General features: G+C 48.6%; 1 protein-coding gene across 4 annotated transcripts in view; it reads left to right on the top strand.

Annotated features, from left to right (window-relative positions):
* SUSD6 (sushi domain containing 6) overlaps window positions 1-20,769 on the top strand; it is a 107,577-nt gene extending 86,808 nt beyond the window's left edge. For 3 of the 4 annotated variants that reach the window (XM_066272985.1, XM_066272986.1, XM_066272987.1), the window contains 3 exons: window positions 6,932-7,129; window positions 8,420-8,558; window positions 13,268-13,727. In XM_066272985.1, the coding sequence (XP_066129082.1) occupies window positions 6,932-7,129; window positions 8,420-8,558; window positions 13,268-13,727 (797 nt within the window). Of the gene's footprint in view, window positions 1-6,931; window positions 7,130-8,419; window positions 8,559-13,267; window positions 13,728-16,867 lie in introns of those variants that run through there. The other variant, XM_066272988.1, reaches the window with a different exon arrangement.
* The last annotated feature ends 2,276 nt before the right edge of the window (window positions 20,770-23,045 follow it).

Below are 23,045 nucleotides of genomic sequence, written 5' to 3'. Positions count from 1 at the left end.
TTCTTGAAGAAAGTCACCTCCCCTTTGAACGAGCCTGTTCACGCTATAGCATGGCTTTCCCTTTCATATACAGAGTAGCTAGATGGTCCAAAAGCTGTAGAGTGGGACCCTGTGTCCTGCCCTGCTCAGCCGACCCAGGTTAGCTTAGTGGTCAGGCCTGCAGCTTAGGAGCCAGAGTGTCTATTGAATCTAGCTTCATCATTTATAGATGTCTGATTGGGGCAAATTACTCAACTCACCTAAGACTCAAGTGTTCTTTGTAAAATGAAGAAAATACATTACCCGTTTCACATAAAGGGAGAGCTCTGTGCCTGACACATTAATATACACTGTTTACTATATGTAATTACCTCCTTTGTCTTATGTCCCTTCCCCCAAAAGAAAAAATGTGCACATTTGAACACCTTTTTTCTCTGTTTTCACCTTGCTTTCTTTGCTCCTACCACACCATTTAGGACTAGAAGTAGAAATTGGAGCTTTGTATATCAAGAAAGGGTTTTGAGAGCAAACATATAAGCAGTGCTTTTTAAAACACCCCAAAGGTGCCTGATCGGTGGTGGTACAATGGCTAGAACATCGACCCAGGACGTTGAGGGCCCCAGTTGGAAACCCCGAGGTTGCCAGCTAGAGCATGGGCTCATCAGGTTGAGCACAGGCTTGCCAGCTTGAGTGCGGGGGTCCCTGGCTTGAAGCCCAAAGTCGCTGGTTTGAGCAAGGGGTCACTGTTTTGGCTTGAAGCCCCACCCCATCAAGACATGTATTGTTGGGGACCGAAATATAAACAGGGTGTTTTTTTGTTTGTTTGTTTTGCATTTTTCCGAAGCTGGAAACAGGGAGGCAGTCAGACTCCCGCATGCGCCCGACCGGGATCCACCCAGCATGCCCACCAGGGGGTGATGCTCTGCCCCTCTGGGGCGTTGCTCTGTTGCATCCAGAGCCATTCTAGCACCTGAGGCAGAGGCCACAGAGCCATCCTCAGTGCCCGGGCCATCTTTGCTCCAATGGAGCCTCGGCTGCGGGAGAGGAAGGAGAGGGGGAGGAGTGGAGAAGCAGATGGGCGCTTCTCCTGTGTGCCCTGGCCGGGAATCGAACCCGGGACTCCTGCACGCCAGGCCAACGCTCTACCACTGAGCCAACCGGCCAGGGCCCAGGGTGTTTTTTTATATCCAGGGTACAGGTGCTGGGCCTAATCACCCATCTCACCTGCCCAGTTAACAAAGAGCTATACCTGACTATTGCTTGTCCCACCCATGTTCTCTGAAACAGGCTGGAAGCTAGTTTCTTATTGGTATAAAGTTAGCTCTAAATGGTATGGTGGGGGGTTGTCTTTGAGTTGTCTTGGAAACAATTGAATTGCTAATAGATCACTTTTTTTTCCCCCCTGAATAAAGACCAATGCGCTTCTAGGGGCCACCATTGCATTGGCTCAGGAACAGTAGAGACTGTTTGTCGTGCGGTCCTCCTGAACCCATCTTTATGTATATATCTTTAATTCTCTGTCTATCATTTTATTTAATGCCATACCTTTTGCCGTTCGAGAACCCCGTAACAGACTAGTTGTGGCTGGACTGCAACAACGTATGAGAAGCAATCAGTAAACAACTAAAGTGAAGCAACTACTGGTTGATGCTTCTCACCTCTCTCCCCATCCCTCCCTTTCTCTCTCTAAAAGAAATAATAAATAAAACACCCCAAAAGGACCGTCAGTGCTCAGTGCCTATGGACATTAGCCTCTCTGGGCCTCAGTTTCAGTACTGCCTTTCCTGGAGCTTGTTTTTATTTGCTTTTTATGGAGTGTTGTGAAGGTTTGTTTTATTTTAATTTGTCTTCTCCTAAGAAGCTGGTCCCCAAATGCAAAAAACATTGAGGATTTTCCTTGGTTTCTACTGAGGCCTTGAGGCTGCAGTGGTGCTGAGGTCATGTTGCCGTTTCTCCGTCTGCACCCTCTCCAGCTAGTGGGAGAGTCCGTCACTGAGCGCTTGCTGTGCTCCAGGCACACTGCTGGCCCCCTGAAGAATTACCTCACTGCTACCTCACTGCTTTCTGTGCTCACTGGCGGCCTAAGTGGTTATAAGAGATAATGGAAAGCAGACAAGGAAGCTAAAGAGAATTGATTTTTTTTTCCTATAAAATCTCTATCTTCTGCCTTTCTCCCTCTCTTTAAAATTATGCAGCTTTGCCAAAGCAGATGAGTTCATTGTCTTCTTGGGTTTTAAGAACAGAGCTTGAAACTCCCTCTGCGGACCTGGGGTTGTCAGAGAGTAAGCCTGATGCTCAGATTAAGTCAGCCTCTTGCCCAAAACAGTAGCTTCAGGAAGCCACTGGATGATTTATTTGCTCTACACTGAGAGGGTCCTGTCCAACACCTGCCCTTTGCCAAGACTCTCCCACTATGCTCTTTGGGCAAGAGGGCCATTTTTTTTCCCTTGTGTTTTTGGTGTCTTAAAACGTCTCTCTCTTTTTTTTTCTTTTGAGTCTTTATTTCCTTTCTTGGACTGAAGGCAGCCTCCTTGTGATGCTGAATCTGAGGTGCTCTGGCTTGTTTCCTTTGTGTATATAACCTTCACACGTCAATATAAGAGAACTCTTGTAAAGTTTATTTGACCATATTAGGGTAGCTATACTATTGACTTTTACTGTAAAGGCTGTGTCTGCTTCTGGCTCATCTTTTATCAAATTCAGCTCCTATAATTAGGCCCTTCTCAAAACCCTGCAGAGGCTCCCGTTTTCCTTTGAATGTAGTGTTAACACCTGTTGCAGTCAAAACCTGCTACAAGGTGGTTTCGTTGCTCTTCACATTTATTTCATTTCATTTTTTTGTTTTTATTCAGTGAGGAGGGAAGGCAGAGACGGTCTCCTGCATGCTCCCCTACTGAGATCCACCTGGCAAGCCTCCGAGGGGATGAGGGGGCGATGCTCTGTCCATCCCAGGTGTTGCTTTGTTGCTTAGCAGTCAAACTCTTTCTAGCGCCTGAGGCAGAGGCCATGGAGTCATCCTCAGGGCCTGGGGCCAACTTGCTCCAATCAAGCTATGGCTGCAGGAGGGGAAGAGAAGAAAGAGAGAGAGAGAAGCAAGAGGGGGAGGGGTGGAGAAGAAGATGGGCACTTCTCCTTTGTGCCCTGACCTGGAATCTAACCTGGAATATCCATACACTGGGCCAACACTTGACCACTGAGCCACCAGGCCAGGGCCAACATTTTTTCCTTTCGGCCAAATTTTCTTTATTATGCTTTCCAACCCAGTTAAACCTGTGCTATGTGATGCTCTCTGCACTTGACCTACACTTTCCTACGGCAGTGCATTTGCTTCAGACTGCCACCTCCTTTCCTGAGGAAATGAAGCCTCATTTGAAATGCTGCTTCCTCCATGAGCCTTCTTTGTCTCCCACACAACATGCTCTCTCCTGATTTGAGCTCCCTCTCTTGTGACTCCAGTCACATTGTTTGACAGTCTTAGAATAAATCTGTGTATAGAATGTTGTTGGAAGAACACAGAAGAAACTGGTGCAGTGCCTTTGGAGAGAGGGACTGAGTTACTAGGAGAAAAGAGAAAGGCTTACTTTTGACTGTATACTTACCTTAGGTTTTAAATGTTCTTCCTATGTTTGTTTGTTTTTCTGTAAAAGTGCTATTTGTATCAAAGAGCCAATCTAAAAATAATAGAAAGTATTTTTATAACCTCGGAGTAGGGAAAAGTGTCCTTAAACAAGACACAAAACTCAGGAGCTATAAAGAAAATGACTTTCAAAATATATGTGACCGCCCTGGCTGGTTGGCTCAGCGGTAGAGCGTCGGCCTAGCGTGCGGAGGACCCGGGTTCGATTTCCGGCCAGGGCACACAGGAGAAGCGCCTATTTGCTTCTCCACCCCTCCGCCGCGCTTTCCTCTCTATCTCTCTCTTCCCCTCCCCTCCCGCAGCTGAGGCTCCATTGGAGCAAAGATGGCCCGGGCGCTGGGGATGGCTCTGTGGCCTCTGCCTCAGGCACTAGAGTGGCTCTGGTCTCAACATGAGCAAAGATGGCCTGGGCGCTGGGGATGGCTCTGTGGCCTCTGCCTCAGGCGCTAGAGTGGCTCTGGTCACAACATGGTAACGCCCAGGATGGGCAGAGCATCGCCCCCTGGTGGGCAGAGCGTTGCCCCATGGTGGGCGTGCCAGGTGGATCCCGGTCGGGCACATGCGGGAGTCTGTCTGACTGTCTCTCCCTGTTTCCAGCTTCCGAAAAATGAAGGGGAAAAAAATATGTGTGTGTGTGTGTGTGTGTGGCCCTGGCCAGAGAGCTCTGTTGATTGGAGTGTGGTCCAAATGTGAAGGTTGTGGGTTTGATCCCCAGTCAGGGCACATACAGGAAAAGATCAGTGTTTCTGTTTCTCTCTCTCTCTCTCTCTCTCTCTCTCTCCCTCCCTCTCTCCCTCCCTCCCTCCCTCCCCCTCTCTAAAATCAATGTTTTTAAAAAGTGCTCATCACCAGAAAAAAATTAAAAGTACATAGATGTGTGTGTACTTGTCATATCCCTGTTTGGCTACAAGTACCTGGAGTGCTTATGTTTTTATCCTCTTTTAGAGCACAGCGCAATGACCCGTACACCAAAATCAGTATTTTTAGTTGAATTGAAGTGAAATTGAACTGCAGGTCACTTCTTTATAGACCTTCCTTTTTTCAGTTATAAAATGAGTGCTAGGTGATCTTAAGGGCCTCACTCAAAGATTCCGTGAAGATGTGGGCCTTAAGGGCAGAAATTCTCAGCAAAGCAGGAGTGGCTTTAGAATCAGCAGCTCTTCCCCTGAGACCGTCTTTCCCAGCCCAGTGGACCCGGGTGTGGGTCCTGCCTGCTTTCAGGAGCTGTTTTGGGGTGCACAGCATTGATTATGCCCAGGAAATGAACCAATTAGACACAGTCTGAGGAGAGCTGGAGGGATCAGTGTCAGGCTTGTTGCCTGAACAAAAGAGGGAACGTGTAAAGGGTGAAGCAGTTGCTGAGGTTTCTTTGGAAATTCAGCTGACCAACTCTTTAAACTGCTTGGCCAAAGTTTAAAGAGACACCAGAAGTAGTATTTGCGTCTCTCTCTCTCCTGTTGAAGACTTTGGGTGAGCTGGGTGGTGTGGGGACAGTGTGAAGATGATGTGTCCTTAGAGGGGACTGAGAAGACTTGTGTGGGCTCATATATTCGTTTCAGAGAAGCTGCCCAGACTTCTCCTGATCCAGTGTTACCTACCCGAGCTTTGTTTTGTTAGCACCTCTTTAAAAATGGAGTTTGTCCCCATCTTAGTGACAAGCAGCTTGAGGACAGGTAGCCATCCTCTTTTTTTTTTTTAGATTTACTTATCCACCCCCCAGCCTGGCCAATAGTCAGCTGGCTTAATAACAATTTGTAGGTTGATGGGAAGTGGTATTTGGTGAGAGGCTGCCAGGGCAACTTTGAGTGAGAAGGTGGTGAGTGGGTCTTTGAATAGGAGATCACCCTATCTGGGACAGAGACTCCAGGTCTGTTAGAGGAAGTGGAAAAAAAAAAAAGAAACCCACAGTTCCTGTTCTCATACTGATGTCCTTGTGATATTCAGAATAGGGGTATTTGTCAGTAAAATCAAATGTCTTTTGGAAACATTTCTTTTTCTTCAATTAGTAAGGCTTTGGAGAGTCGGAGTTTCTGGGTGCCTGGCCGTCCTGCCAGCGGTCTTCTCTCCCAGCTCAGCCTTCCAAACAGTAATCCCTTAGTGACCACACTGTGCCCCTCCTATTTTGTCTGAGTACACTGCTTTATTCACTTCCTGGGGACTTCAGTTCTGCTGTTCTGTCCAGGGTCAGAAGGGCAGGCCATGGAATCAGAGGCCACCCTTCTCTCTCTCTCCTAGGGCTGCTCAGACCTTCCACCGTCCAGTTCCTCTGACTTATCATTACGGCAGCCTGTCTACACCGGGGTTCCCTCCACACGCTGGCCGGCTCCCTAAGTGACCTGTTTGAATGGTACTCTTGATACACTTATTGAAGGCCTCCTCAGCTCATGGAGCAGAAGCAGTGTCAGCTGGTGGGAAGAGCACACTTTTTAGAACCAGCAGACTTGACTCTGCTTCCAGGCCTGCCGTGTAGTCTGCTTTACACTTGGTTAAAAGTCGGTTCACTTTTGTGAGGCTCGGTGTCCTCGTCTTCAAAGGGGAGTCATGATAACTACCTCAAGGAGTTGTCAGGACAAATTAATCAGATAGGAGGTAAAAGTGCTTTTATTTTTAAAAGTATTTTCATTGAATTTATTGGGGTGACATTGGTTAATAAAATTATATAGGTTTTAAGTGTACAACTCTGTACATTATCTATATATCGTATTGTGGAATGTGCTTTTAAAACTAGACAGTCCTACCTCAACAACAAATGTGGGATTTCCTATGGGCAGGAGATAAGTGAAGCCAGTGACTGTTCTAGTCAGGAAGTGGGAGGTGCTCCCAGGAAATCCATCAAATCCTCTCTGTGGCCGAGAAGGCTCATTTTTATTACACAGTGGAGTCCTTTCTGGTATTGATGCTGGAAGCAAGGCTGACATTTCCCCCGGCTCAGCTTAAGAGTATTGACCACTTTTCACTGATTCGTTGTGTATTTCAGTAGGTATTATTAAAACCATATTAGGTGCCACATCTCTGTAAGTTCAGGACTTTGTCAGAGTCTACTATTCAGCTGTGGAGGCAGTTCTCTTAAGGAACAGTGGGGAGAGGGAGGGGAGGTGTTACATGCAGCCAAACTTCCATTGTTGCCGGGGCCCTTCCCTCTGAGTGACAGCCTGCGTTTGGAGGCTTGGGCCGCCAGCCTTTCTGAGGGACCGGCTCTGTGTTCCTCAAGTGCTTCTGGTTGAGGTCTTCAGAACTGTCTTTCTCTGAGTTGCTGAGAGGACTCCCACTGGAAAACACCACCTCTGTACCATCACTTTCTCTTTTTCTTTACAGTGTGTTCCCTGCCCCCGGAGCCAGAGAATGGTGGTTACATCTGCCACCCCCGGCCCTGCAGAGACCCCCTGAACTCAGGCAGTGTCATCGAGTACCTGTGTGCTGAAGGCTACATGTTAAAGGGTGACTACAAATACCTGACGTGTAAGAATGGCGAATGGAAACCAGCCATGGAGATTAGCTGCCATCTTAATGAGGGTCAGTGTGGCAGATGAGAAAGGGGTTCTGTTTTCTTTTAACCTGAGGGAATGGCGCCTGCTTCCTCCTGAGAATCCTGTGCTGTGGGGCAGTAGAGGCCCTTTGATGCCCGGCGTCCTCCCTTCCTTTGGGATTCCATGTCTTTGTGAAAGATATTTGGGGTTGCTGGTGCATGTCCCACTGTGGTTCCACTCAGCCACTGAGGGGCAGCTGTTCTAAGTAAGGTTCCTTTGATGTTCGTGATCTCTTGTTTGCCTAGCCAAGTGTTGGTGACCTTTGACCGTGTTCTGCTAACACATGCAAGCACAATGCTAACACCTTCTGTAGTGTCTCTTTTATATTATTTTTTCTTGAATGGTAATGAACTGTTTTGTTATGGAGTTATAGTCTAGTTGGACAGAAGTCCTCCCCCTGCCTGCCTGCCTCTTTCATGCATGACAGGGAAATCCAGCTGCCTGCAGGGAAGTATGTGTCATACAGCCATCTTTGTGCTTCACACTGGAGCTCTGAGGCCATCACACCCCAGAGAAGGGTGGGGACCAGCCTGCGAGTTACAACTTAAAGCTACATGTAATGCCAGTGGCTGATTCCAGGCAGGTTCACATTGGATTCGAGCAGACAGTAGAGGAACTGCAGAGCCGGAAAGCATTGGGCCATTCCTGTTTATTAGATTCTCACAACAGAGCAAACAGGCAGGGGAAAACTGCTTCTCATGGCAGCAGGTGAACGAATAAGAAAGGGCCCCTCGCAGTGGCAGGCAGGCAATCGCAAAAGCCATCCTGAATGAAAGTACCTGTAGCCTTATATAGGCCATACACACGTGGCTCTGCCACATGTTCAAGCACTAATCGTGCAAAGTGCAAGCAAGCCTAACCAGTGTTTTCCAATACTACCCACTCATAAATTTTTCTGCCACATGGGGAAAGAGATGGGTGGGGCTTAAAATGGTGGACTGATGTGTTCATTAAAATGTTTGATGTCTACCAACTGGCTATTGGAAGTTAGGATCAGAAGTGGTTTATAAAGGTAGCATCTCTAGATGAGTGGGTGTAGGTGTCAGATGGTCCTCAAAGGCCCACATTGAAGAGAATATTAGATTCAGTAACAAGATAGGGATATGGCTCCTTTCTTCTGTGTATGAACTGCTTTGCACTGTTACTTTAAAATGGCTCTGGCCATGGTGTGTCTCTGCGTGGCACCATGCACGGGGCCTTTGATAAGATCGGCTGTGGGGCTTGTGTCTTATGTGTGTGGACACAGACCTCTTCTGATGATGGCTTGTTTCTGTAGAGAAAGATACCAAGACGTCACTCGGGGTCCCCACACTGTCCATAGTGGCTTCCACTGCCAGCTCCGTGGCTCTCATCCTCCTCCTTGTGGTGCTGTTTGTGCTGCTGCAGCCGAAACTGAAGTCTTTCCATCACAGCAGGTGAGCACGTGGTAGCAGCATCACTGAGGGGACCAGCCTCTGACTGGCAGAAGGTTGCTGGTATGTCTACCAGCTTTTGCTGATCTGTAGGTGCCCAGAGAAAGGGGAGGGCTCTGTCATGTCCTGGATTTGCCCCACACTGTGCTTGTTTCTTTGCATACTTTATCTTAATTCTCACAGGAACACTGCAGATAAGGAAACTTCAAAACCAAGTCCTTTGTCCAACTTCAAAACCAAGTCCTGTCTACATCAGTGTTTCTTGAAGTGTAGTTCCAGCAGCATCAGTATCACCTGGGGGAACTTACAGGATGCAAATTTTCAGGCCCCACCCCAAGCCAACTGAGTGAGAAATTCTGGGGCAAGGTCCAGTGACAGAGTTCCACAGTCTCTCCTAGTGATTCTGATGCAGGCTCGTATTTGTAAGCCACTGCCCTGTGTACCTCATTCCTAGTCCTGGCCGTCCATAGAGACTCCTGCTGGGAGTGAAAACGAATACCAACACCTGGGCCTCCAGCCCTAGCCATTCAGATTTAGGTGGTTTGGAGTGGGAGTCTGGCACTAGAGGTTTATAAAGCTCTTCAGTCGGTTCTAATATGCAGCCAGTGCACTATACCGTACTAGAAACAGAGGAAGTGGTTTTCTACCCGACTTTTTTCCACTTGAGTGCATTAGTCACAAATCATCCCAGACTGGGTGGGAGCGGTTGCGGGGGGTGTTGGTAAATGGTGGGGAGTGGCCCCACCCAGGTGGATCCCTTAGGAGGGACTTCTCTCCCAGGCCGTCCTGGCTTCTGTAGTAGCTCATTTCCTCTCTCAGGAACAGTTTTTGTTCATTCTCAATCCTTCACCAGTCCCTGTTGTCACTCACAGGCTAAAAGAATGAAGGAACAAACTAAACTACATTAAATAAAATGCTTCTGATTTGGAATTTACAGACAAGAACCAGGCTCAGTTTAATTTTCATGTACTATGCATGCTATTTCTTCTTTTTGTTTTGTTTGGGGGTGTGGAGAATAGCAGCTATTTTTAAAGATTGTTAAGCAGTTAATAGAATAAAGAGGATTTGGAAGGGACTGCTTACTTTAAGGAATCAGCTATTTTCACGTAAAGTCAGCTTGATCTATTTGGCCTTTCATTCACATTAGGGAGTTTTTCCCCTTTGCAGTTAAGTAGTAAGCCTGTTTAAAGTAACTGGCTGATTTTGCCTGACTTGAATGGAAGGGAGATTTGATTTTCATTTGAGACCCTGTTTAAATTTTGTACTTACATACATGTATTACTTGTTATACAAATATGTTTTATTTTGAGTAATGAAAGTTAAGCACATATCAGAATACAGCTGCTTTCTATGCCACCTTACCATCATAGTTTGCCTGCCTTACAGAAACCTCTCTAGGGGTCCCCAAACTTTTTACACAGGGGGCCAGTTCACTGTCCCTCAGACCGTTGGAGGGCTGCCACATACAGTGCTCCTCTCACTGACCACCAATGAAAGAGGTGCCCCTTCCAGAAGTGAGGGGGGGGTGGATAAATGGCCTCAGGGGGCCGCATGTGGCCCGCAAGCCATAGTTTGGGGACGGCTGCTAACCACTTCTGTGAGTGCCATATCCGTCTAACCACTTCTGTGAGTGCCATATCCGTCATCCTCACAGTATGTTACGTCATTTGAATTGGGTAGCACAGATTTTATCTTCAAGTACAGATGAAGAAATTGAGAACTAATAGTTTAGCAGAAATGCTGTCCAGCCACAGACTGTACATCTCCTGTTGTGATGCAGAGGACACATCACCTTGTGACACATCTAACCCCAAAGAAAAATGAGACAGTGTCCACAATGTGGGACATTCTAGGAGACAGCTGGCCTGGAGTCTATAAAAACTGTCATGAAAGAAAAGCTGTAGAGGACTATTCTAGATTAAAGGAGAGAAATGAGCCTGGCCTCTGACAGTACAGTGGATAAAGCATCGACCTAGAACGCTGAGGTCACCAGTTTGAAAGCCTAGGCTTGCCCGGTCAAGGCACATATGAGAGTTGATGCTTCCTGCTCTTCCCCACTTCTCTCTCTCTCCCTCTGTCCCTCTCTACTCTCTCCTCTCTAAAATGAATAAATAAAGTCTTTAAAAAATAAAAGAGGAAATGAGACTGAACAACTAAATGCAAATTCTGATCCTTAATTGGGTCCTGGATGAAAACAAACAACATCTGAGATGGATATGTTTGTGGATAGTTGGGAAAATTTGTGTTATGTTATTATACCAGTGTTAAATTTCCTGGATGTAATGCTATTGTAGTTATATGGGAGATGAGGTTCTGGGGAGGTGTATACTTAGTAATGTCTTCTGCTTACTTTCAGAATGGTTCAGATTTTTTAAAAAGTGTATGTATAGACCCTGGCTCATTGCTCAGTGGTAGAGCGTTGCCCTGGCGTGTGGATGTTCCGGGTTCAATTCCTGGCCAGGGCACACAGGAGAAGCACCCATCTGCTTCTCCACCTCTCCCCCTTTCACTTCTCTCTCTCTCTCTCTCTCTCTCTCTCTCTCTCTTCTCTCTCTCTCTCTCTTCTCTCTCTCTTCTCTCTCTCTTTCTCTCTCTCTCTCTCTTCCTCCTCCCCTCCTGTAGCCAGGGCTCGATTAGAGCCAGTTGGCCCTAGGTGCTGTGAGGATGGCTCCATGGCCTCCACCTCAGGTGCTAAAAAATGGCTCTGGTTGCAATGGAGCAAGATCCCTAGAAGGGCAGAGCATTGCCCCCTAGTGGACTTGCTGGGTGGGTCCCAGTCAGGGTGCATGCAGGAGTCTGTCTCTGACTCCCCTCCTCTCACTGAATAAAATTTTTAAAAATTAAAAAAGTGCCCTGGCCGGTTAGCTCAGTTGGTTAGAACATCATCCCGAAGCACAGAGGTTGCCGGTTTGATCCCTGGTCTGGGCACATACAGGAACAGATGGATGTTCCTGTCTCTCTCTCTCTCTCTCTCTCTCTCTTCCTTCCTCTCTCTCTAAATTCAATAAATAAACATTTTTAAATAAAAAAAAAATTAAAATTAAAAAAGTGTACATATATAACAAGTGATCCCCAAAAAGGTGTCTGCATGAATAAATCTCACAATGCAATGTTGAATAAAAGAAGACAGACACATACACACATGCACAAATGTATTGTGTATCCCATTCATATAAAGATCAGAAATGCGCCCTGGCCTGTTTGCTCAGTGGTAGAGCATTGGCCCAGTATGTGGAAGTCCTGGTTTCTATTCCCAGCCAGGGCACACAGGAGAAATACCCATCTGCTTCTCCTCTCCTTCCCCTCTACTTCTCTCTTCTCCTCCAGCAGCCAAAGCTTCATTGGAGCAAAGTTGGCCTGGGTGCTGAGAACGCTTCCATGGTCTCCGCCTCAGGCGCTAGAATGGCTCCAGTTGCAATGAATCAACACCACAGATCGGCAGAGCATCGCCCCCTATGGGCTTGCCAGGTGGATCCTGGTTGGGCACATGCAAGAGTCTATCTCTTTGCCTCCCTGCTTCTCACATCAGAAAAATTAAAAAAAATTAAATATATATATATCAGAAATACTAAACTAAACTTAGTATGGGAAGATTCATGTGTAGGCAGTAAAACTATTAAAATAAAAGGCAAAGGAGTGTTTTTCATGAAAGTTAGGATTCCAGTTTACTTTTGTAATGGGGAAATGGGAAGTGATCAGGACAGGCACACAGGGTATCTGGGATGCCGGCAGCATTCTTTTTTGACTTATGTAGGGTTTACAGAGTTACCTTGGGATAAATTGGTGAGTTACACATTTTTCTATGTGTTTTTTTCTATATTCATGTTACAATTCTCATGTAATAGTTTACAAAGTTAAAAAATAATAATAAAGGCAAGCAAAATGTCTGAGTCAGAACAAAATTTTGTGTTCAAGTCTAGTGTCCCATTACAAGACCATAGTGCTTTATTTTCCCTTCTTTTTTTTGTATTTTTCTGAAGTTAGAAATGGGGAGACAGACAGACTCCCGCATGCGCGTGACCGGGATCCACCCGGCATGCCCACCAGGGGGCGATGCTCTGCCCCTCCGGGGCGTCGCTCTGTTGCGACCAGAGCCACTCTAGCGCCTGAGGCAGAGGCCACAGAGCCATCCTCAGCGCCCAGGCCAGCTGTGCTCCAGTGGAGCCTCGGCTGCGGGAAGGGAAGAGATAGACAGGAAGGAGAGGGGGAGGGGTGGAGAAGCAGATGGGCGTTTCTCCTGTGTGCCCTGACTGGGAATCGAACCCAGGACTCCTGCACGCCAGGCTGACACTTCCCTTTTCTTTTTAGAAAACAGCTTTATGGAGATAAAATTTACATATTAGTCAGTGTACTTACTTAAGTATACAGGCAATGGCTTTACTGCCAGGTCTCTGGGTTCCTAGTTTTCCACAGGACCAGAGAGCTAGGTGCCTGTGCCCCAAAGGTTAAGAACATAGTTTCTGGATTCAAATACCAGCTTCCCCTCTTACCAGCTGTGTGACTGTGAGCAAGTACTTTAACTTCTCTGAGACTCACCTGCACCCTTGGTGAATCTCTACCTGAAAGGGCTCAGGCGAGGATTCAGTGTGATAAAGTGTATATAAAGCACTTAGTGCTGTGTCTGGCACATAGTGGTTGGTGGTGTTAGTATTATGGTATTATTTGTGTGTGTATTTTAATTCTTCCTTTGTCTTTTCCTCCTCTGGATACAGGCGTGACCAGGGTGTGTCCGGGGACCAGGTCTCAATTATGGTGGACGGAGTCCAAGTTGCGTTGCCGTCGTACGAGGAGGCTGTGTACGGCAGTTCTGGTCACTGTGTGCCGCCCGCTGACCCCAGGGTGCAGATTGTGCTGTCGGAAGGTTCTGGGCCGAGTGGGAGAAATGGGCCAAGGGAGCAGCAGCTGCAGGACCAGGGGGCCTGCTCCTCTGCAGGTGGAGAGGAGGAGGCTCCAGGCCAGTCTGGACTGTGTGAAGCCTGGGGCTCTCGGGGCTCAGAGACTGTGCTGGTGCATCAGGCGACCAGCTCTTCCTGGGTGGCCGGCTCAGGGAACAGCCAGCTGGCACACAAAGAAGCCCCAGATTCAGAGAACAGTGACATACAAAGTCTTTTATCCCTCACATCGGAGGACTACACAGATGGTAGGTGGTCTGCACTGGCCATAAATTACTAGCGGCTCCAGGTCCTTGAACTGGGAGAAGGGAGGAAGTGAGGCTCTGTAATAGCTGGTGTATTGGGGGGCAAAGGTAACACCTGGGGTAGTAGCCTGCAAAACAGGAGTTTACCCTCAGCTCCAGGCAGCTGTCTGGGCTCTGTATAAGGAGACTTTCATTGTGGTCTGTGAATTTTGATAGTTTGGAATCTTCAAAATTATTCATGACCACATGGTAGACAGCTGGTTGGAGGTGAGGGTGGGGTGTTTCCTCATTATAATTTTTATATTTCTGAAAGGACAGGAAGGACAAGGAGGTTTGTGGGTTATTACAGAGAAAACTGGTGCTGTTTATTTTCCATTGCATTCAGCTGGTTCATCTTACATAGGAGCATGCCAGGGCCTGAGCTAGTTGGTTTTCTTATACTATCTCAGTTAAACCCGACAGCAATCCTGAGAAGTAGGTATTACTGTCCTTATTTTACAGATGAGGAAATTGAGGCTCCTAGAGGGTAAGGCAGTTGCCCCTTGCTAATTGGTTGAGTTGGGATATGAAGCCAGGTGGATCTGGTCCCAAAGTCTGCATTTACAACCCCGTGGTGCCCTGCTGCCTCCCAGATGACTTCAGGTCCTTTGTGGCAAACCAGGTGTAGAATGAAATCGCCACCTCCTGACACTTGCCTTTGCTGGGCCTGGAGAGTTGAATGTTGGGATTAACTCTGTCACTTTAAAAAATATCTCTATATGAAATCTTAGTGTGGTTCAGGATGCAGACAAAATCTAGATGTTCCCCTTTTTCTTTTTTTATTTATTTATTTATTTATTTTTCATTTTTCTGAAGCTGGAAACAGGGAGAGACAGTCAGACTCCCGCATGCGCCCGACCGGGATCCACCCGGCACACCCACCAGGGGTGACGCTCTGCCCACCAGGGGGCGATGCTCTGCCCATCCTGGGCATCGCCATGTTGCGACCAGAGCCACTCTAGCGCCTGAGGCAGAGGCCACAGAGCCATCCCCAGCGCCCGGGCCATCTTTGCTCCAATGGAGCCTTGGCTGCGGGAGGGGAAGAGAGAGACAGAGAGGAAAGCGCGGCGGAGGGGTGGAGAAGCAAATGGGCGCTTCTCCTGTGTGCCCTGGCCGGGAATCGAACCCGGGTCCTCCGCACACTAGGCCAACGCTCTACCGCTGAGCCAACTGGCCAGGGCTTTTCTTTTTTTTTTTTTGACAGGGACAGAGAGAGGGACAGACAGGAAGGGAGAGAGATGAGAAACATCAACTCTTCATTGAACATCCTGGTTGTTCATTGATTGCTCTCTCACATGTTCCTTGACGGGGGACTACAGCAGAGCAAGTGACCCCTTGCTCAAGCCAGCGACCTTGGGTTTAAGCTGGTGAGCCTTGCTCAAACCAGATGAGCTTGTGCTCAAGCCGGCAACCTTGGGGTTTCGAACCTGAGTCCTCCGTGTCCCAGTCGACGCTCTATCCACTGCACCACCACCTGGTCAGGCTAGATGTTTCCTTTTTGATGAGTACTTCTGTACTTCCAAACCTCTCCCGACCCCAAGAAAACTTGATGCTGCTGGGATCCTGGGCACAGCAGTGTCTAAGGTTTAGCATGTCTGAAAGCAAAGAAGTTGGAAATTTGTTTTTTTAATTGAGGGTGACATTGGTTAATAAAATAATACAGGTTTCACCCTGGCCGGTTGGCTTAGTGGTAGAGCATCGGCTGGCATGTAGGAGTCCCAGGTTTGATTCCCGGCCAGGGCACACAGGAGAAGCACCCATCTGCTTCTGCACCCCTCCCCCTCTCCTTCCTCTCTGTCTCTCTCTTCCTCTCCTGCAGCCAAGGCTCCATTGGAGCAAAGTTGGACCGGGCGCTGAGGATGGCTCTATGGCCTCTGCCTCAGGCACTAGAATGGCTCTGGTTGTGACAGAGCGATACCCCAGATGGGCAGAGCATCGCCCCCTGGGGCATGCTGGGTGGATCCCAGTCGGGCGCATGCGAGAGTCTGTCTGACTGTCTCCCCATTTCCAACTTCAGAAAAAAAAAAAAATACAGGTTTCAGGTGCATAATTCCACTATACATCATCTGTATATTGCATTTTGTGTTCACCTATCCATGTCAGGTCTCTCTCTATCACCATCTGTCCCTCATCTACCCTCTTCCACCTCCCTTTCCCCTTCTCCCAGAAATTGGGAATTCTTGAATGCAGATCATGTTTCTGGAGTTTTCAGAGGATCAGCAGCCTGCCTTCCTTTTTTCTTGGTAGGATATAAAGCTAGAAAAGGCCACTAAATAATTAACCCACGTTTAAAGGTGCAAGCCATTGACCTCAGGGGCAGCCAGTCACACATACTATTGTGCAAGTGCACGCATATTATGTGTCCACATGTAATGACAGATGCCCAGGTGCAGATCTCAGCCCGTTTCCTTCCTAAGGAGTCAAGGTGGTGCCTGCTCTTTCCCTAGCTTTTCTCCTCCTAGATACATTTCCATGTATCAGACAGGCATTTTGAGAGCCCAGTTGTGCCTGGTGCAAATTAGGTTTCAAGTGTGATACAAAGAAATATGAAATATTCTCTGTCAGTCAGGACTGTCATTCATTTGGGAAGATGGGGCTTATACTTGAGAAATAATGAAACCAAGAATCACAGGGTCCATGTCAAATGAGGGGTTCAGAAAACAAAACACATAGGTTATCAAGTTTGTAGCAGGCCATGCCAGAGCTGTTCGGTTGACAGGACTGTAGGAAGTCAGGACCTTGACTGCGACCCAGAGAGAGGAAATGATTTATTCACTGTCACACAGCTGAAGGATGGCATTAAGGAAGAGGTGGGACTTTAGCAGAGCTCAATACTCTCATAGGGTGAGACTAAGAACAGAAAGAGAAGCAGCCAGACCAGCAGTTAAGGCAAAAGAGGGTTCAAGTTGATGGGACCAGAAGGGTTTTGAATACCAGACTGAACATTTGGGTTTTATCACATAGGCAGTGGGAAAGGTAAACAAGAAAGGCCTAAAATAGAGGGATCTAGACTACCTAGAAGTATATGAAGAGTGCATTTTATTTCTTTAAACTCAGGGCTGCATGAGGATCCCTGCCTTGGGATCAGGTATGTTGCAGAGGCCCACATGGGATCACCTTCCTTCTCTTCCTGCAGATATCCCACTGCTGAAAGAAGCATGAGGTTTGCCACCAACCTCTCCTCTCTGCAATGGTCCTCTGCTCTTCTTCCCTCTCCCTGTGGGTCTGAGCGCTCTACTCCAGCCACCCTACCCGGATATTTGAGCTGCCACCTGTGGATCTGTGGATCTCTGAGGGCCTGCAGGCCTACCTCGCTGGAAACTCAAGGAAGATTCTCACATCTGCCTGCCGGACAGCTGGAGGAGCTGGCTTTTTGCCTGGCCCAGCCTTCCCATCTGTGTCAGGGACGTATCTGAATGTGCTGGATTGAACTCTCCCTTCCCCTGAGCCCTCCATGTCCCCTCCAGCCAACTCTTTGGTGGCAGTACCCACCAGCCTCATGGGCCAGAGAGCCGCTGTGTTTACTTGTGCCTTCCCGCCACCTTGTCCATTTTCCCTGTCACTCAGGCCTGTTGGTGTCCTCCAAGCCTTAGTGGCTGCACTGCTGCCCGGCCACACGAGGGGCCGGGCCCGGGTCTGGCTTGTTTCCTCTGAGGGCTAGCACTGCCGCTCTTACCAGGAGCACATCCAAGAGTGAGAGCTGGGGAGACGGGAGCGGCTCTAATTGGAGCAAGAGTGGGTCCCTGGGCCTGCCCTTGGTTGACACTGGTGGCACATTTCCTTGGCTGGGGATGGAGGATGTGGGAAATCCTGCCAAAGCTATCTTTCTACCCGCTGTCTAGCTCAGAGCTGCCAGCTCCTTCCTGGCCCTGCTGAATTGAGTTTCCAGGAAGCATTGGAAGATCCCAGGGAGGGTAGGAAGGTGGCTGATAATGATTGTCTTCCTAATATGCAAGTTCTCTCCTACTTCAGCGTTGGCCTTCCTAGCCTCCTCCTTTCTCTTTCCCTTGAGTATAAGGGGAAGTTGCATGTTGCCTCCTGGGTTTTTATCCTGGGCAGCTCCTGCTTCCTTGCTGCCCACAGAGGCCCAGCGTGAGTCACCCCTGGGACAGCAGATTGCCAAGATGCCAAGGACCACCCATCTGGTCACTGACAGTGGGGCAAGGTGCCCCATTCTGGGTTCGTGGTGATGGAGGGGAACCTGAGTGGGACAGGATGCGTCCCCAGGCAGCTGCAGGCAGCTCCAGCCTGTCCCGAGGGTCCACCTCACCACAGTCACGTGCCTTAGTAACTGTTCCCAGGAAGCGTCCTGCTGCTTGCTGCACTGCTGCTGTTCCTACTTCTGCCCTCTCCTGCGGTCCCCTCCCCTGTTCACAGCTGACAGGTGACTCCCTAGTCCTCTCTGGCACTTGGGGGAGGAGCTGAGTCCTCACCCCCCCCCCCCCACCTTGCTGGCTGCAGTGGGTGAAAGGTTACAAGGCAGCCTGGCATTGAAGGAGTGGGCTCCGTGCTCCAGAGGCTTCTGCCGCCATCACCCGCGCCAGCTACATCTTGAGTGCTGACAAGGCTGGGGTGGCAGCGACAGGCAGGCTGCTGCTTCAAAAGATGGGGCATTAAGTAGCACTTGTTTTTGAAATGGGGGGGCTGACCCCATGCTGCACCTCTGTGCCTCCCCTGAGCCTCTGTTTGGGGTGGTAAGGTTATACAGAGCCCAATGTATTTTTAATACCTGACCGAACAGGGTAGCGCCAGGAGTGGGCCACCTGGAAGTTTAGGGGAGTGGCCTCCTCCGGCCTCCTGCCTCCTCTCCCACACGCACTTTACTATCCACTTGCTCCTGTCCTCTTGCTGCCCTTGTCCTCTTCCTTTCTCTCAGGTAAGGCAGTGCCTGCTGTGCCTATTGGGCACTCCCACCTCTCCCCGCCCCGCCCAGGAGCCCGAGAGTGCTGTGCCCACAGCCCAGGCCGGCATGGTCAGACACGGAACAGGTTGTGGAAGGTGCCGACGCCTCTGAGGGAGATACATGTTCCAGGGGGCTGTCCTTGGCCTCAGGAGAGGCCGTTTCCAGAGAGGGCCTGCCAGCAGTTGCTCCGGGCCTGTCTGAGGGGTGGGTCCCTAATGCCCCGGCTGCCTCACCCTCAAGAGCTCTTTCTCCACGGGGTCCCCTGTCTGCCTCAAACAAAGCTGGGGCGGATGCTGTGGGGTATTTCCAATCATACAAAACCAGAATGCTAGCCTAGAACTATTTCTTTTAATGAAAGGTTTCACCCTTTTTTTACATCATTACTCTGGGCTTTTTTTTTCCTCAAGGAGTTTGCACTTTTTGTGTTGAGTTCATTCAGCCACATAGGTTAAGAGCTTGGGCTTGGAAAAATGAAAAGTCACCCTCCAACTAGCCACCATTAACACCGTCCTGGGAACCACAAACCCAGACTGCGTGCCTGGTAGGAAAGAAAGAAGGGTAAATGGGAGGCCCCGTTCCCGCCAGCCTCCCCTCCCCGTCCTCCCCCCACCCCTTTGCCACTGACTTGGGGGAGGCCCACCCCCAGAGGGTGCAGGAACCAGGCCTCCTTCCCGCTGACACCATGATGGCTGTTCTAGCCATCAGCCGTGTTTCAGGGTTTTGTCCCTTACAGGAGATGAGGGGTTTTACAGTTAGCTGCCTTAAGGTGGGGCCTGGCTGAGAGACAGGACGGTGTCTGTGGCAGGCCGCAGGGAGGAGGCTGCCAGAGGGGTGGGGGCAGTGGGGAACTGGCCACAGCCTGGCTTGGCTGCGCTCACATCTGGGGGCAGCGGGGGCTTGTCCAGGAAAATGGTCTGCACCAAAGGACCTTTTTTAAAAATATTTTTTTGTACATGTGAGCTGAGTCGATGCAGGTATTGTATTCTGGCGACCTGTAGTCACCTTCCAGTGGCTCACAAGGGCTGCCGGGGTATGATGAGAGGCACTTAAAGCTTTCATCCTTCCAATGCTTTAGTTTAGCAAGTAGGATCTCTTTTGCTGTTTCTGAACTTTGTGTGCTGTGTTCCCATTTCACTCAGTATGAACTGTGCAATGGGCCAAGTCCTGGCCACTTTGTGAGTTCTTTGGTTTTTAAGGCATTTCAGTCTGTTCTACTAACACTCCATTTACAAACAAAACTGGAACTAATGTCATCTTCTCCATTCATCTGCCCCCCCCCAAAGTTCTGTGGAGAAGCTGAATGGCGAGACAGACAAAGGTATATACTCTTCCTGCTTCATTAGTGGTGGCTCAGGGATCGATAGCACTCGGCCTTCCCCTCCCCATCTCAGCTGAGCTCTCAGACCACTTGCCTCTCACACAACAATGTCACTTCCATTCCCAGGTCACGTCCTTACATCAGGAGCAGAATATGCTGCAAACATTTCTACATCCTTGCCCCCCTTTTCCCCCCTTAAAGAGAAAAAAGGACCGAGAAGGGAAGTGGTGTGTTCAGGCTTTCCCCTGATCATTTGATGTGCTTGCTGGAAACAGTGAGGCCTGCTGGGCCTCCTGGCTCTGCAGGGACAGTCGTTACTGATGCTCAGTGACGGGCTCAGAGAGGATTTTGCTTGGCAGGCTCAGCTTTGCCGGGAAGCTCCTTTTAATCTCCAGTTGAAAACCTAGGAGAATTTTGAGTGAAAACCCCAAAGTGGAACCCTGCACCAGGCAGCGGAGCTCTCTGGAAAGGGTGCAGGGGCAAAGCCCTTCACTTGCCAAGCAGGGAGGAGAGATGGACGCAGGCTGCGTGGCTGCCCACCACCCCCTGCCCTGGCTTATGGCACCACTACGAAATACTTTGCAGAATGGTACTCATACGTTGATTTAAAATGACATGTGCATCATTGACTCTGTGCAGGATGTCACTCAATCAGTTTGGGTTTGCTATATATATATATATTTTTTTTTTTTTTTGGTATCCTGTACATTGCAGTGAGTGTGAAGATAGTATTTTAATATTTGTACAAAGTTTAATTTAATTTTAATTGTTCTATGTATATAACTGCATTTCTAAATAATGAAAAAAATTCTTATGAGGTAGTTGTGAGAGATGTGATCCATGCAGTTTTTCTGGAAACACTAGAGTGAAAAGATTGTATGTGGGTAGAAGCTCTTGTAGGCATGAAGCACTAACTCGGGGGGGGGGGGACCTGGCAGCAGATGGAGATGGGACAAGGTGGTGGTCTAAGCTGCAAGGAAGAGAGAGCACAAACATAAGTGGAAATATACTTTTTAAAAATCTCAGTGCACCAACCACTGTGTTCAAGCTGGGATTCAGCAGTCAGTGAGCAAGACCACACACACATTTGGGGCCTGCATGGATTTCTGATGTGCTGGGAAGGCAGACAGCCACAGCAGTGCAGTGCTGGTTGTGACCAGGGATGTGTCAGGGTGTGTGCAGTCAGGAAGCGCCTTCGGACAACATAGCGTTTAAGCAGAGATGTGAAGGGTACAGGGTACAGCGAGGCTGAGGAGCAGGACACTGGGTGCAGGGCAGCAGAAGCACAGCCAGTTTGGGAAACTAAAAGGAGTCGAGCGCTGCTGCGTAGCAGGAGCTCAGAGCTCAGGATGAGCTGAGGGCGGGAGGGAGGCCGAGGTTAGGCTGTGGGGTCCTGCACAGCCACGCTGTGGAGTCACTTTATCCTAAGTGCTATGGGAAATGCCTTAACGGTTTTAAGCAGCAGATTGACTTACTAAGCTCTGCATTTTGGGGGAGTGGAAGAAGCTCTCTCCATCTCTTAGGAAGAGAGAGTTTAGGGGGATAAAGCACCCTGTACCATGTAAGAAAACGTCCGTGGTGAGGGGAAGACAGCCTTGAGCAGCTGGTGAACAGCAGCACTATCCTCTGAGACCAGTTTGGGAGAGGGGGTATGCTGGAGATCTAAAGACCAAGAGGCAGAGGATGTAGAGGTCATTGCCAGTTAGAGGAGGCTGACGGTGTGGAGCAGTCACAACGTGGTAAGAGTGTGAGGAGGGATGTACATGGCACTTCTAGATAAAGAAATAAGGCCATGCTGAAACATGCTGTGGGTGTAATGGTCAGGATGTGTTTTTCTAACACACAGTGTTGGGTGGGAAAACATTTTGTCTTAGCCCCAGTAGCACCTGTCCTCCGTAGGTTCCACACAAACATCATTGCCATTATTAGTATGTTGCAAGAAGGGTGATGGGAAGAGCATTTTGCCAGCTTTTAAAATGATGATAAGAGCTGAGACTTAACACTTAAACGTACCAGACACAGTTGTAAGGACTTACTGTGGAACCCACACACAGCTAGCTCTACAAGGCAGGCACCCTTACTGCCCGCAGCCCCACGCCACATGCCACAAAACTGGGGCATGAAGACGTGCGTTAGCTTGCCCCAGGTGGAGCCAGGATTTCATTCAGACCCAGGTCGTTCTGCTAAAAGGGCTCCTTCCCCCGCCCCTTTCTACCCTGTCAGACACTGCCTCTCCAGGCCCTCACTGCCTCCTTTCTGCCTCTCAGAGTCGGTTCTCCCAACAAGCTGCAGGTAGAAAATAGCAGAGAAACATGTCCCATCAGGTAAGGAATGCTGGGGAAGGGGGACGTGTCAACATGGGGTCAACACTGGGGTCTTTGCTTTTCTCTGGCTGGCAGATGGTGGGTGGAGTCAAAGATCAAAGCCCACAGAACCTGTAGGGCTGCTGGGGGCAGGGCAGCCCTTGAAGCAGTTGCCTCTGGTGGGGAAAGGTGGGTGAGAGGAGAGAAGAAGAATTTCCTGCCCTGCTACTGAACCCCCACCTCACAGCTTGGAAAATTGAGACCCTCTCGACAGCAACAAAAGTCGTAACTAGCTCTCAGCATGTTTCTCAAACTACATAAAAATACCTTTCAATACACCAGAGTAATGATACATTTTTATCTCAGTAGAAAGTTAAAATCACCCGTAATACCACCTTCTACGGGCAACGTTCTTTTTTCTATGCCTATATATAGTTTCCACTTTAAAAAGATCACTTTTTTAAATAGTATTTTGGTTTTTTAAATGTTGCAGTCTATTATAATCCCATAAAACATTTTATCGACATCACTTTAACAGCCACAAAGTTTTCTATCATATTGGTAATTTGAACTCTCAGGTTGCCAATTTTCAACTCTTATGACCAATGGTTTAATAATATTTTAAATTATTTTCTTAGGATAAATGACTGGAAATGAAATTGCTAGATCAAAAGAAATGCATGTTTTAGGAGTTTTTGATATACCTCAAATTGCCCACAATGAAAGTTATTCCAAATTCTCACTGGCGGAGTTTATTTTTCCACAACCTCACCAGTATGGGCAATTATTA

This window comes from Saccopteryx bilineata, chromosome 4 (genome assembly GCF_036850765.1).
Source record: "Saccopteryx bilineata isolate mSacBil1 chromosome 4, mSacBil1_pri_phased_curated, whole genome shotgun sequence".
Taxonomy (NCBI): domain Eukaryota; kingdom Metazoa; phylum Chordata; class Mammalia; order Chiroptera; family Emballonuridae; genus Saccopteryx; species Saccopteryx bilineata.
Note: the sequence above shows the minus strand (reverse complement) of the source record. Positions and strands in the feature narration are given on the sequence as shown.